The sequence below is a fragment of the Talpa europaea genome, assembly GCF_964194135.1.
Source record: "Talpa europaea genome assembly, chromosome: X".
Taxonomy (NCBI): Eukaryota; Metazoa; Chordata; class Mammalia; order Eulipotyphla; family Talpidae; genus Talpa; species Talpa europaea.
The window spans coordinates 96,059,009-96,073,319 of NC_140081.1; the positions used below are offsets into that span (position 1 = coordinate 96,059,009).

The window sequence follows — 14,311 nt, forward strand, 5'->3', positions numbered from 1 at the left end:
ATGGCACTGTCACATTGACCTAGTTTTACTGGTTTGGTAGGAATTCTGAGGGGAAGCTGCCATTCACAGTTAGACCTTGGGTTTTAAAAATATTTTCTCTGGTAAACATTTTGGTAAAACACAAGTAGAAAGTAATTCAGTTGAAATTTTCATGTGAGAGTTTTTCTCTGTGTTTAGAATTTTTCCCGAGACCAGGTCACCAAAAATGGAATCATGGAGTCAGGATAGTGTTTTACTTTCTGGGGTTAAGTGAGAACGTGTTTGCTGCAGGGGGAGGGGGTTGTCAAAGCACCACTCACCCCCTGCTGCCTCCCCTCCTCACCTGCACGGAGGCCCGCAGCCTGCTCTGCAAGTCACGAGGTGGGGGGCACCGAGCACACTGCCTCCGTGGGGACCCTCACAGCAGCACCCAGTCTGTGCAGGCAGGTACAGGAGCCGCCCTGCCTTAGGGCCTCTTGCGTCATACCCTCGTGACAGTCCCTGCACCCCAAGTAGGGCAGGGCCCTTGGGCAGCCCGGGCTGTGGCCCCCAGCAGCTGTTTCCCTTCAAGGGCAGCCCCTCCCCCTGGCGTTTTCCAGGCGCTGCTCGGCTCGGCTCTGGGGTCACGGCTCCACCTTCTGCGGCTTTGCAGAGGAAGCTGCTGGAAACGTAGTCCCACTCAGCTCTCTGCCTCAGAGAAGGGGGCCGTCAGGTCATCACGCCCGTGTTTCCCATTGGCCTCTTCCTTTTCTGGCTGCGCTTATGCGGCTCCCGCGGCAATTGCTGCCGCTGCAGAAGGCGCTGATGTTCAGAGACCTGGACAGCCGGTGAAGCCCGGTCGGCTGGGGGCGCAGGTAGCTGCCACATCTCAAGATGACATTGCTGGGGAGCCCTTTCCTCCTGGTCTGGGGCGATGCCGTGGACGAAGTGACGCCATTCATTGCAGGCGGAGTTTTTAGGCCAGTGGGGAACAATTTTCAGGCGTAAACTAAGATTTTATAGCTCTGAGCTGTGGCCCGGGGCCCTGTGCGCCCAGGGTTCTGCGCCTCGGGCTCGGGCTCAGGCCAGTGCAGTCAGCTTCCTCCCCGGGTCAGAGCCGTGGACACCAGTGGGAAAATGGGACTCGGAAAGGAGGCGTCTCCGCAGAGCCGCCCCCGCTGCGTGCCCAGCTCGCGTCGGGATGGGATCGGGTGGTGGCTTCTTGCTTCTGCCGGAGCCTTGATGGTCACAGTGCTGCCGTCCCGGGCCGGGCCTTCCCGTGTCCACTTGGCGCCGCATTGAAACGCGGACAGCCGTGGGCTGTGCTGGTGGCCTGTGGGTGCTTCGGGGGGAACAGCCCTGGATGCAGGGTCCTGTGTGGCTAAAATACAGACGACGAGGCAAAACAAACCGCTACTGCCATCGGGATTAAAAATAAAGTGTTGGCCAACTCCAAAAAAGAAAGTGGGCTGTGGTCACCTTTGCCTTCTCTGCTGGGCCCTTGGCTACCTGAGGGGATGAGGCCTGAGGGTGAGGCTTCACCAACTTTCTGGCCAGAGCCTGTGGAGATGCATTTTGTCCTGCGGAAAGGGCAGGCCAGTGGCTACGCAATGAAGTGGCTCTGGAGATGAGGCCTGAGGGAGGCCACCCTGGGGCCTGGCGGACTGGTGAGCCGGGAGCTGCCCTGAAACCCTTCCTCCCTGGGCCCTGTCATCCCCACCGCCCCGTCCTTCACCCAGGCCACAGGGAAAGAGGGTGACAGTGCAGACAGTACATTGGGCCCAAACTGATTTGGGGTGAAATCTGCATTAACTAGTAACTGAAGGAAACATTTCTCACCCATGCTAATGACTAATTAAAAAAAATACTACTTTTGAGGTGGCATTGGCTTTCAATACTGTATTTATGGACACAGGTTCACGCTTGAAATGCATGTCACACCACACCCACCAGCCAAGTGCCCCTAATTCTCTACCACCAACCAGGGGGCCCCTGCCCTGCTTGCTCTCATTCCCACTTCCCTGGGAGCCTCACCTCTGCTGTCAGATGTCTGGGGGTGGTTCTGCATTTTCTCTCTTTCTTTGTTGCACGTGCAAGTGAACCATCCAGGATCTGTCTTTCTCCCGACTTGCTCGCTTAGCGTCATCTTCAGGTCCTTCCATGTTGTTGCAAATGGCAAGAGTCCATCTTTTTCATAGCTGAATAGTGTTCCGCTGTGTATGCAGGCCTGATCCACGCATCTGCTTTTGGGCACATAGGATGTTTCCACTGCTGGACTATTGTCGTTCACCTGCTCCCTCAGGTGACTGTGTTCTTCAGATGGACACCTCGGAGTGGGATGGCTGCGTCATGTGGTAGATCTACTTTTAATACTTGGAGAAACTTCCATAGTGTTTCCCATAGAGGCTGGACCAGACCACGTCCCTGAAGAGAGTGACAGTGGGGCGTCCGGAGCATTGACTGCAGTGGCACACAGCCCTCTCACTGCCATCTATTTCTATGTGCTGGGTTCCAGAGTCCTGCCCCCCCCCCCAGGGTCTTTGCACAAGGAGTTTTATTCAGTTGCTGTTTTGTTAAAGTTGTTTTTCGTCCCACCTTCATACATTTTAAACAAGATCCTGTTGCGTTGATAAAGACTGTCATTTATGACAGATGAAACCTTTGAGAGCATGTGTCTGATGAGTGGCCGTGTCAGCTGGTACCAGGTCAGCAGTGCGAGGGGGAGGCCGGGAACATGGACTGAGCATGTTCTACAGCCTGAAGGTCCCTGTGACATGCTTACATCATGCCTGTCACACTTAGCGAAGGCAGGTCAGAGCAATCAGGAATGGATAAATAGTGCAAATGAAAAGAACTCAAAGCACTTCAAAATTGAACACTTCAGTAACTTTTACGTCAAAAAAAAAATCAAAACTAGAAGTACAGGTCATTTAGAATGTGGTGCAGTGAGGACAATAGGAAGCTTCAGGATACATGAACCTAAGGGCCTTCGATGTCAAACTCGGAAGAAACAGACTGCGAGCGCCAGTAGCAAGGGGCTGCGGGCATGGGCAAGGGCAGGCCAGGGCTGGGGGCAGGTCAGGGTCACTATCAGCCTTGATCTTTATTGAGAGCGGCTGCTTCGTGCTCTCCCAGGCTTGCCAGTGCCCTAGCGGCCTCACTTCTGCCCTGGTGGCCTGTTGTGGCCCCTTCCTTGGTGCTTGTTGTCAGGCCCTGCCCATCCTGCTTCGCCGTGCTGACCTGCCAGGTCTGTTCACTTGGACTCTGCCAGCTCAGAAATGCCCGCTCCCTGCTGTCCCTGACGTGGTAACTCACGCTCTCAGCTCACGCCCGAGGCTCCAGGCTAGCAGAGGCGCGGGCAGGCGCGCTCCTTGCCCAGCTGCCCGCCTTCGCCAACCTCTGTGGTTACTGGCGTCGGTGCCAAGGAAGCGGGTCTGCTTCAGGCCCTTTCAGGCCAGAGGAGCCTGGTGGCCGAGGGGAGCCCCACCAAGGCCCTGGGCTCGAGAGCCGCTCCTGTCCGAGAGCCCCTTCCCGGCCCAGGGCCTCTGCAGAGAAGGCTCCGGGGGCAGGAAAGTCCGGGCCCATCTTTCTCACCTCCAAGTACCGTTTCTGCTCAGCCTGACTTCTCTTCTGGGCTCGGGGGTCCTCAGGTTACTCCTTAGGCTGCCAGTGTGTGTATTTGAGGAACTGATCCAGTCTTGGTTTGGAAGGTGCTGCCTGCAGAGACTGACGCCCAGATTTTTGTCTGCGCTCACGGTTCCCCCTTCCTGGGAAGCGCTTCCTCATTAAGCCAGGGGTGGCCGCCTGTCCCCCCCCCCCCCGCTCCCCTCCCCCCAGCCCGCCTCCAAGGGCCAGCCCAAGGCTGCACTGTTGCCCAGTTTCCACACTGGCCACTGGGTGGCGCGCGGACACAGGCAAGACCCCGGGGAGCTTGGGGCCGTGAACATCAGCCCACAGAGGCCAGGCCAGAACCGGAAGCGAACATCCCAGATACATTTTCAGCTAAAAGAAAACTAACATTCTCGATAGAATTTGAACAAGACCCAGGTTGCATGGTAGTCGAGGTGTTCAGATTAGAATGAAAATTACTTGGCATGGGAAGAATCCCGATAAGAATCTCGCTATGTTGGATCGACAAGTTTCCAAGCGTATTTCCATGCAGCGACTCGGGTGAACACAGCTTTCCTGGCGAGGCTGTTATCAGCCAGCCATAAACAGGAATGTAGAAGCAAAGACCCTGACAAAGTTAAAAAACACGCCATGAACGAGTTGTTTATCTTAGGTGTGTAAAGACGTGGCCGCCCGTGGACACATGTGCTCATCTGAGCAATGACATTAACAGGCTAAGGCGCGTGCTGCTGACCTGGCACTGCAGGTTCCAGTCAGGGGAAAAAGGAAATGCAGTAGAGATAGGAGAGAGGGCAGGAGGAAGTCGCTCGTAGAGGATGATGCTCATAGAAGCGGGAGAGCAAGCGGAAGCCCAGTTGCAGCAGTAAGAGTCGAGCAAGGTGTGTGGTCTCAAGACGCAGCCGTCAGGCCACGGCGTCCGACACCCTGCAGTGAGCAAAAGCACCAGGGAGCTCAGCAGAAGTTACAGGAATAAACAGAAAGTCGCTAAAACTTCAGCTATACGAACTGGCAGATGCAGAGAAGGAAGGGGAGACGGACTCGCTGACCTCCCGGCAGCATCAGTCCATCCACAGCCTGATGGGGAACAGGGCCACATGCCGGTTTGCAAGTGAAAATGGGGCACATCCACAGCGTGCGCCGTGACCGTCCGCGCCCGTATGTGACCCTGCAGCCGGGCTGCCCTCCCGTGGGCTTGGGCTGGACGGCACCTTGGCTTCGTCACGGGATGACGTGCTCGGAGCCATCCCACTGAAGCAGCGCAGCGTGAGGGCAGGAGCAGACGAGCAGTTCGGGGAACTGTAAAGTGAGAGCACGGACCGGGAAGCCTGCCGGCTCTGAAGCGTGAGCGCACGTCAGAAACTTCAGCCGGCAGCCCCGGAGTGCATGTGCAGAGGCCGGCCGGCTTGACTGCAATGAGCAGACACTGGTGAACAGACTTCAGACTCTAGGGTCAGTTAGCTGAGCTGGGAGTAATTCTGTAACCTACACATCGGACTCCTTTCTCAGTGCGCCAGTCACGGGGAGAGCAACAGCTGCAACGCTGACACAACCGTTTCCAGTTTCTTGTAGACAACATTTCAAATGATGATTAAATCTTAAGTATTACAGACTTATGCACCACCAAACACCATCACTAAAGCTAAAGCCAGAAAGATGTGAAAACCTATTATGTGGTGGATAAAGAGCTTCCATACACAAGGAGACCTTCCTAATTCGTAAGAAAGAAGTCAACCTTTTTCTATTCGGACTAGTCTCGGCTATAAGCGACAGAAAACCGATAACCAAACCTGAAGATTTAAACTATTTACTGTTCACTCATCTTTGCAACAAGTTAAAAAATTGACAGTAACACAGCGTAGGCACTGCGCAGGCTTCCTGGGCATCTGGTGAAAGCTCTGTACACAGCAACCTGAGCGCTTCTATCACAACTTGAAGAGTGCATATTTGATGCGTACATTACACCTCTAGGATTTTGACTTGAGGACATAGTTGGTCCACACAGATAGTCATGGAGAATGGCTCGAATCTCTATATGCCCGGTGCCCGCTGGTGAGAACGGGTTGGCTGCATCTTGTCGTCTGTTCATACAACACAGTGCTGCGGTGCCAGGAGACTTTCAGCTACAAGTAGAAACATGGCATAAGCTCAAAGGGGACTCACTATCTCATGGAAGGAGCTGTGTTGCTATGCCAGGATGGTTGAATCTGTGCCCTGATGGCATCAAGGACCCAACTCTCTTCTGTGCCTGGGCCATTTGCAGTGTGTGAACTAACTTTCCTCCTGGTCGCCTGCAGCAAGTGGCTACCAGGCGCTGCTTGACCGAGAGATGCAGTAATTAGCAAGAACAGGCTGCTCCTGCCTTCAGGCTTCTGGAAAACGACTGCGCGGTTTGAGCGAGCTGCAAATATTATAGAGAAACAAACGGGTCACCTCATTTCATCTCCACAACGACCCTTTGAGCTGAAGGCCGTGGTTATCCGTGTAATGCAGGTGTCAAGAAGACTCAGGTGCTACCTGGGTGTCAGCTGGAACTCATGTTTGCTTAATGCAAATCTCACTCCCTTAACTACCAAGTGGAACAAACAACCTTCTGAAAAGTCAAAAATCTAGAAGGAACTAGACCAAAGCTTTAACAGCCATTACCCTTAGGAACTGCTGACCACAAGTGCAGAAGTGGGGAGGGAGACGAAGTCTGGGCACAGCACAGGCTGGCGGGGTGCTGGTTGCTGGCTGGGAGTGCCCAAAGAACTTTAAAACCAGGTCAGTGGACGAGAAGAGCTTGGCGCCTGCATCGCGTGTGTCTCAGGACGGAGCATTGCACTGAAGTGCATTAAGTCAGGGTGACTGGGTGAAAGCGGGATGAGGAAGCAACTGATGGCTCCGGGCTAGAGAAGTGCTGCGGGATTAAGATGCGTGTCTGTCTGCCTTTTTTTTTTTTTTTGCATAGAAGAACTGGGGTGCAGGCCAGAGGTGTGGAGGGTGAGAGGATTCACCAGAGTCAGAGTGAGGAGCAGAACAGCCGGATCCACTGAAATCCACTGCTGAGGGGAGCAGCGGGGAGACAGGCGAGGCCTGCCTGCTGCGCCCTATGGGTCAGCTCCCTGGCCGGGGATCGCACTCAGGCCGCAGTGGCTGGTGAGAGCTTGATGGCGCTGAGACTGAAACCCTACGCCCTCAGGGAGGCCCCTAATTCTTACGTTCATGGAACTCAGAATTGGAGAGGTGGGCAGAGGCCAGAGCAAGCACACAGCCCTGGTGGGAACATGAGGCCTAGCTGGATTTTGCTCTAGATGTGTGAGATTGCACCCTGGTGAGTCTTAGCAGTGGTCTGCTTCCTGTGTTGACAAGACTGTGCTGACTTGTGAACGTGTCCCGGGAACCAGAGCAGAAGCAGGGGGCTCGGTTGGGGAGATGTCAGAGTAGTTCAGGAGCGAGTTGATGGGGCGTGGGCAGAGGGGTGGCCGTGGGGAGGGAGAGAAAGGACTCGCATGTGTTTTGAAGATAGAGTGTGTGGTGCCTCAGAGCGGGATTGGTAGGGGAGGTGAGGGGAAGTGCGGAGTTCAGGCTGGACCCCAAGTTTCTGGGGTGGAGTCAACTACAGGGAGGAGCCCTGGTGGGGGACACTGGCTTGATGTAGGACTCCAGGCCTTCTCGTGAGCCGGCCCAGCCCTGCCCTTCTCGCCGACGCTTCCTCTCCCCGCTTGTGAACCCTGAGCTTTGTTGGGCCCCAGGGAGCCCAATGCTGGACTGCAGGTGGGACCCACAGATGCTCAGCAAAGGGAATGGGGATGCTGTGGCCGCCGTGCCGTGCGCTGATTGGGCGAGCAGGCCGCCGCGGAGACGGGTGCGGGCAGAAGGCACTTCCCTCTGGAGGCCACGGGGAGCTTCGTGTTTTAGGACGAGCACGTGGGAACCGCTAGGGCGCTGTGCGAGCATGAGAGCCGCCGTGCCGGGGGTCGCCGGTGGGGTGAGTGCAAGTGGGGAGACAGGCCGTCGTCCCAGCGACTCCGGCAAGCAACGCCTGCGGAACGAGCCGGCGCGTTCGCGGTAGGCGCGTGGCCGCGCAGGGCAGATGCGCTGGTGACGGGAGTCGCGCGAGCGGTGGGGCCTCGGCCACGGTCGCCGCCCGCGCGACGGAGGAGCTTGTGGGCCGGAGGCCGCATGGCCACTGCCGTGCAGGGGTCACACAGGCAGCTGCCCGCGAGGACCCGGAGTCCACGGGAAAGGGACAAAGCGGGGACAGGAATCGGGACCTCGCGGGCTCATCCAGGGCCTTCGTGGCTGCGGAACAGACAGGCCCCGGCGTCCGGGGGAACCGAGCCGTTTCCAGCGGCGAGGAGCGGTCCGTGCCGCCTCCCTGGGCGCCCTTCCTTGCTCCTGGCCTCCCTCGCCCACCCCCGACCACGCCAGGGCCGCCAGGGCCGACGCTCCGGGGCGCGGCCCGGCTCCGCCCCGCCCGGCCTCAGAGGGAGACGTCTTGGTTTTCTTCCCTCCCCCAAGCGTGCGCCGGAAGCCCAGGGCGCCGCAGCAGCGAGTCCCACGGACGTCCCAGGCCGCAAGCAGCGACGAGACACACGGCCACGTGATCAACCGTTTTACTAAATACAAGCATATTTTCATCCACGTTTCATCACAGCGCACGACAAGGCGAGGAAAAGGATACAGCACATTTGTTCTGGAATAGGAGACGATCTAACCCAACATGCAGTTGTGGTCATTGTGACAGGTTAGTTTATCTTTTCTTTACCTATGTAGTAAAATAGCTTCTAAAGCTTTGTCCTTAGTATGGTGTTAACACCTGGCTCTTCCACACTTATTTTCTAACACCCACTGAGTGCAGTGACAATGGCACTGAATTCTACTAAAATGATTTTGAAAGTTTCTAGAACTTGTTTAAGCAATTAAGCTTGGCCATCTCTGCTGGATCTATGCTATTTTAAAACCTGCCTAAAAAAATGTAAGGAATGGGAAAAGTATACATAGAATGTATTTTTAGTCAAGAAAACCATAGAGAATTTCTGTTTCTATCCTTTTTTGGAACTGACAGAATCCAGTCAAATCGTATTTATCCACTGGATAATCTTGCTTTCAGAGTTTCCTAAACATAATTAAGTATGACATCTTGTGGCCACCCGATCCGTGCAGCCTCTCTCATTTGCCTTCCGCAACCACAAAGCCTGGACAGAATGACCACAGCCAAGTCCAGCCGCAGGGAACGAGTGACGTGGGTGCTGCAGGCTGCCCCAGGGGTTCATTTCCACGATCTTCAGCATTTGGCTTCTTTGTTCTGACTGAAGTGAATCCCCAGACTTTCAGACTCAGTCACACTCATGTTGCAGTTCACACTCCCTGCCTCCCTGTGGAAAGTATGGCTTTTGCTGAACTACCTACCATCCGAGAAGTAACGTACAGTGTCCCATCCTTCGAGAAGGTGAGGCGACCTCCAGCCAGCCATTCCATCTCTGATGTTGTCCCCTGAGTTAAGAGCTGACACTCGAGGACGGCAGCCAGGCAGCGAGTGGCCGAGTGAGTCTCCTGCCTCTTGGTTTGCTCTCGTGTGGAATGGGGAAGAAGCCTCACAGTCCTGTATGATGGTCAAACTAGTCATGAACGTGACCGTCGCATTTGGAAGGGGACTGCCCCGGGTGCCCACAGACACAGGTGGGGTCTCCTGGATTGCAGGGAACCCCATGGTGCTCGGGGGGGCAAGAGGTAGGGTGTTTGGGTTCCAGTGTTTCTGTTCCTCACACCCCACTTGCACACAGCTGCTCGTCCTCTTGCTGCCATGTTTTCTTGAGTGTGGCAGTAACTGTGGACGTGGCCTCGCGCCTCGTATTTGCACCGCTTGTACTTCACCTTGAAAGGGTCTTAGGAGTAGCAGGCGCGCACCCCTTGCCTGCACATGTGCTCTGTAAAGCTACCTGCTACCCTTTGTCCAAAGCGCAGCACGCCTGGTGTGGGCCGTTCTCACTGCCGAAGCTGGCCTGGACATGCTTAGTCCTGTGAATTGTTCCCAGTGTGATGGTCTGCCCCCTTGACATGTTACATGTTCATGAGCTATGAATGAGCTGAAGGACCAAGAACCACTTGTCCTGTCTGTGGGGGTGCTTTTCTGGGGGCCCAGCTCCCCAAGCCCCAGTCCCCAAGGGCACACAGAGCAGCCACTGCCTGGCATAGGCCACATCAGTGGTTCAGTCCCTTCGTCACAGCACCCAGGCCCTGCCCACAGCCTGTCCCAGCCCCCAGTATCCAAAATGGAGGTCAACCTCTCTTTAGTCACACTCAGGTCTCCTCGTCTCAATCACCTGAGGTCAGGCAGGAGCGCGTAGTTTCACTAGCACAAGCACCTCCTCTCTGATTTGACCACCTCTTCCGAAGAGTGAACCACGTTTGGTACAAACCCACTCTTCACCCCTTCCCAGCCCTCCTGGATTGTGATGTCCCCCCTTTTAACCAGCTCATAAATGTCCCTCGTCAGGTCTGTGAAGGCTTTCTCCACATTGATGGCGTCTCGGGCCGACGTCTCAATGTACTTCATGCCGTACGCAGCAGCCAGTTTCTCGGCCTCGTGGCGAGTCACCTGCCTCTGGGTATCCAGGTCACACTTGTGACCCACCAGCACAAACACGATTTGGTAGGGCTGCACGTGCACTTTGGTCTCTTCTAGCCACTCGTGAACGTTCTGGAAGGACCTGCGGTTGGTAATGTCAAACAAGAGAAGGCCGCCAACTGAGTTCCTGTAGTAGGCCCGAGTGATGGATCTAGAGCACAAGAGAGAAGGGAGGGGTCAAGTGAGGCCCAAACTCTGACACTGTCCTCTGGTCTAAAGGGCTTTCCCTCTTTTGACACGGGACTGCGGATGTCATTCAGTAACAGTGATGACAGGCAAACTTCTAGTCGCACAAAACTGACACGGCTTCTAGAGGGGCTGCTTATGGATTTGCAGGCATTTCCACAACTAATTCTGAGTAATTGAGACTACCTCTCCTGTGAGAAGGGCCAACTGGGTCACAGGCCGCTGTGTGGCACAGATGTGAGGGTCCTGTGAGCGGGAGGGCACAGGAGTTGAAGCAGGAATTTTTAGAATGAAAACGAATATGGTGGTGCTCCGTCTGCCCCTTATTAGAATGCTTGTCTCCCAGTCTGTCTATTTCAGTCCCACGGGAGTCCTCCCTCTCTCCTGTGAGCACAAATACACACTGTCCTGTATTTCCCAAGCCACCTGGGGACGGGGTGCTAGGCCCTTAAGCACATCTCTGTGAGTCTGACTCAGGAGCCCCCCCACAGGGAAACGCTGCTGAGACAGCCAGCGTGTCCGCCTCCAATGACAGGACTTATTGAAGCTTCTAAGTTCTGCTCTACACTTGCGGTGTCTTGTACAGAGGAGGGACCTGATGGGCCTGAGGGGCGGACTTGGGCGCTCATTGTGTGCACGCTGACAGCGGTCGAGGGTGCGCCACTTCCCCTAGACTGTGCTGCCCGGGGTCCAGGTCTGTTTTTAGGGTTAATGTCTCCTAAACAGTGGGAGTCTCAATAGCTTAAGGCTTTGGACTCACGGGGCGATGCCCCCAGAGCAGAGGGTGGTAAGAACCATCTCACAAACAAGTTTGATCCAGGCAGATCAGCCCCGGGCCTGAAAGTGTTTCTACCCCCAGTGAAGGTGCTTCTACCTCCCTGTGCAGACCGGTGGCTGGGCCTGGAAAGGAGGTCCTGCTCTGCAAACAGCTTGCTTAGGCATCAAAGGCAACCTGACATGCGGTGCTAGTGGCTCATGAAGATTTAGAAAGTGACAAAGGCTTTGCAAGCACCGTGTGAGACTACGTAAAAATGAAAACCTTCCATACATCGAAGATCTTTTTCTTCAAGGACACATGACAAGGTGGGAAAGCATTTTGCCTTTGTGACACAGAAGGATTTATATTCTTGATCCACAGGGAACTCTTACAAATTAACATCACGCAGTAAGAAGTGGATACGAAAGGGCTGGTCACACTGAGGCTCCAGCAAACACACACGAGACACGGCTCCATTTATGATGAGTGCCAGGCACACATGCTCAGCCGCCTGCGCCGGGCTGCTTGTGAGGGAAAGCTGGAGACTGAAATTTGCAAGGGTGTCCTGTCTACTCTACGAACGTGAGTCCCACAGAGCAAAAGGGGGTGATGGCATCGGTAGGTCCATGTGACTCTAGCCCAAAACCCAGCTGCGCTGCCTACTCACTGCTGCTCTTTCTCCCGCCGCTTCCACTCCTGGGCTCTGAGCTGCCTGGTCCTCCCCCGCCCGGTAGCCTTTCCCCCCTGTGCTCCCACTTGTGATGACAAAGGACAGCGAGGGCTGTACGGGAGGAGCCACCGTGCACACTGCCTCGTCCTGGCGGGCGCTGGAGCAGGGAGTGGGCCGTCTTCGCGCAGCGGCGGCCTGTGCCAGTGCACAACTTCTCAGAGGCCAGGGCCGTCCTGTTGCCAAGGCATTCCCTGGCGTGCTGTGCTCAGCGGGCGGCCTCGTGTGTGCGGTGTTGGGGGCCAGGGGCATCACGCACGCACAGACGCACGTACGTCTGTGTAACACAGCTGTCTGTGCACCCGTATCTGACCCACCTATGCCTACCCCCGCGGGCAGGCCCCGGCACGCGCCGGGACGGTGTGGGGCGGCCTGGACGGCGCCCGCAGGTAGGTGCCCGCCCGCCTCGCCGCCGGGGCAGGTTGCCGGAGGCGTGGTGCCAGCGGAGGATCGACCGCTTTCCGCACCAGGGCGAGGCTGTGGCCGCGCGGGACCTCCCGCGAGCTGGAGGTGCCCCAGGCACAACCTACCGGCCCTGGGGCCGCCGCGACCCGGCCCCAGGCCCGGCCGGCCCGAAGACCCTCCCCCGCCGCACCTGAAGCGCTCCTGGCCCGCGGTGTCCCAGATCTGCAGCTTGATGCGCTTGCCCGGCTCGATCTCCACCAGGCGGGAGAAAAAATCCACGCCCACGGTGGGGTCGGAGACCTGGGCGAAGCGGCCCTCGGTGAAGCGGCGGATCAGGCAGGACTTGCCCACCGTGGAGTCCCCGATGACAATGAGCCGGAACTGGTACAGCCAGATGGCCTCCATGGCCGCGGCGGCCGGGGCGCCCGCAGGTTCGGGGCGCGGCGCGGGGCTAGGCCGGCCGCGAGAGCATCGCGGGCCGCGGAGGCCGAGGCGGGCAGGCCCGGGCGCGGGCCGCGGAGGCTGATGCTGCGCCGCGGAGGTGATGAAATGGCAGCAGCATCAGCACCACGCACTGACTCATCACCGCCGGGGCCGCCGTATTGCCCTGCGTAGCCGCGCCGCCCGCCGCACTGCCCCGAAGAGCGGCGCACGCGGACCCGCCGCCAGCCGCGCCCGCCCGCCCCGGGCGTCCTCCAAGGCTCGCGGACCGCGGGGGCGGGCGGAGCGCCGGTGCCGGAGGGGCGGGCGAGGGCGCCCGGGCGGGCGGGCGCTGTGGCCCGGAAGCGCACACGCTGGCGCAGGGACACGGGCAGGAGGCGAAGAGAATGAGCCCCGTACCTCAGCTTGCAGAAGTGATTCCTGGTCTTGAAAACTCGGAGCTCGAGCCCAGCGTCCGCGGCCAGACCCGTCGCTTCCGCCCCCCCCCCCTGCGCTTCCGCGCCACCTCCCGGGTTTCGCGTTGAGAAAACAGCGTTTGCACCTGAGGCCCACTCGCCCTGCCGCTCCCCCGCCCCTTCACGTCTCCGGGCTAGGCCAGCCTCTGCGGCGGGTCCCCTAGTATTTCATCACCGGGCGCTAGGCAGACACCAGTCCTGGCTGTTTCCCACTCCGGCCGTTGCACGTCAGATGCCCTCAGCACCCCGGCACGCGTGTAACAGGCCTCTTGCCCTCACGCGCCTCGCGCACATCGCCCTGAACCCATGTCTTTCTTCCTGGCCCCGCGCTGACATCTTGTGCCCTTCTGCCGACTCCCAACCATCCTCTTAGGAACATTCTCGTATCACTTTTTCCTTGAACACGGCCCCTTCCCCAGGCCACTGTCGGTGGTAGGGTGGAGCTCAAGAGTTCTGGGTCCAACTTCTCGTGCTTTCGAACCTCAAGGAGAGGTGCAAGCTATAACAAGTATGTGGCTTATTTGGGGGTCTTCAGGAATGCAACCCCGGAGACAGAGAACTAAGAAGTACCTTCATTGCCCAGCAAATGAGGGGTTCTCAGAAGGGAAGAGGACGAAGGTCATAAAAATTGACGCAGAAATCCTCTACTATCTACAGGATTGTTAAACTACTTAGCTTCAAAAGTCCCCAAGTCTGTTGTTTCACATTGGTTGCTGAGAAATGGGTGCTGTTCCAGGAAGGCTGTCAGTTTTGAGGTTCACAAGAGTCTGTTCCACAGTAAGAAGATGTAGCTAAGATTCACCTCCTTAATGGCCTCCTGACTCCATTTTATAGGCCTTAACCTAATAAACTGCACTTTAGATGTTTTCTTTGGTAAAGTCAAGACATACTTCTTGGAACTTGTCACAACTCATCATTAACTAGCTCTGTCATTTTTCCGTTCCCTACTGTGTTACTACCTACTTTTGTCTTTATCGCTTCCTTTTTCGGGTTCTCTTTCACTGACTTTGCTCCACTTTTTCTAGTTTTCTTTTTGGTCTTTACTCAGATTCTTTTGGAACCTCTTAAAACAATTGCAATAAAAACATAACACAAAACTAACCATCTTACTTACTTTTTTAAAAAAAGATTTATTTATTTTT

At 56.4% G+C, this 14,311-nt stretch overlaps 1 protein-coding gene across 1 annotated transcript; it reads right to left on the minus strand.

Moving 5' to 3' along the window:
• Positions 1-9,892: 9,892 nt before the first annotated feature.
• Positions 9,893-12,678, minus strand: RAB39B (RAB39B, member RAS oncogene family; the record flags this gene model as incomplete). The annotated part of the gene is made up of 2 exons (XM_084258266.1): positions 9,893-10,349; positions 12,464-12,678. The coding sequence occupies 2 exons, from the start codon at positions 12,676-12,678 to the stop codon at positions 9,923-9,925; spliced, it is 642 nt and encodes a 213-aa protein (XP_084114392.1). The 3' UTR covers positions 9,893-9,922.
• Positions 12,679-14,311: the final 1,633 nt, after the last annotated feature.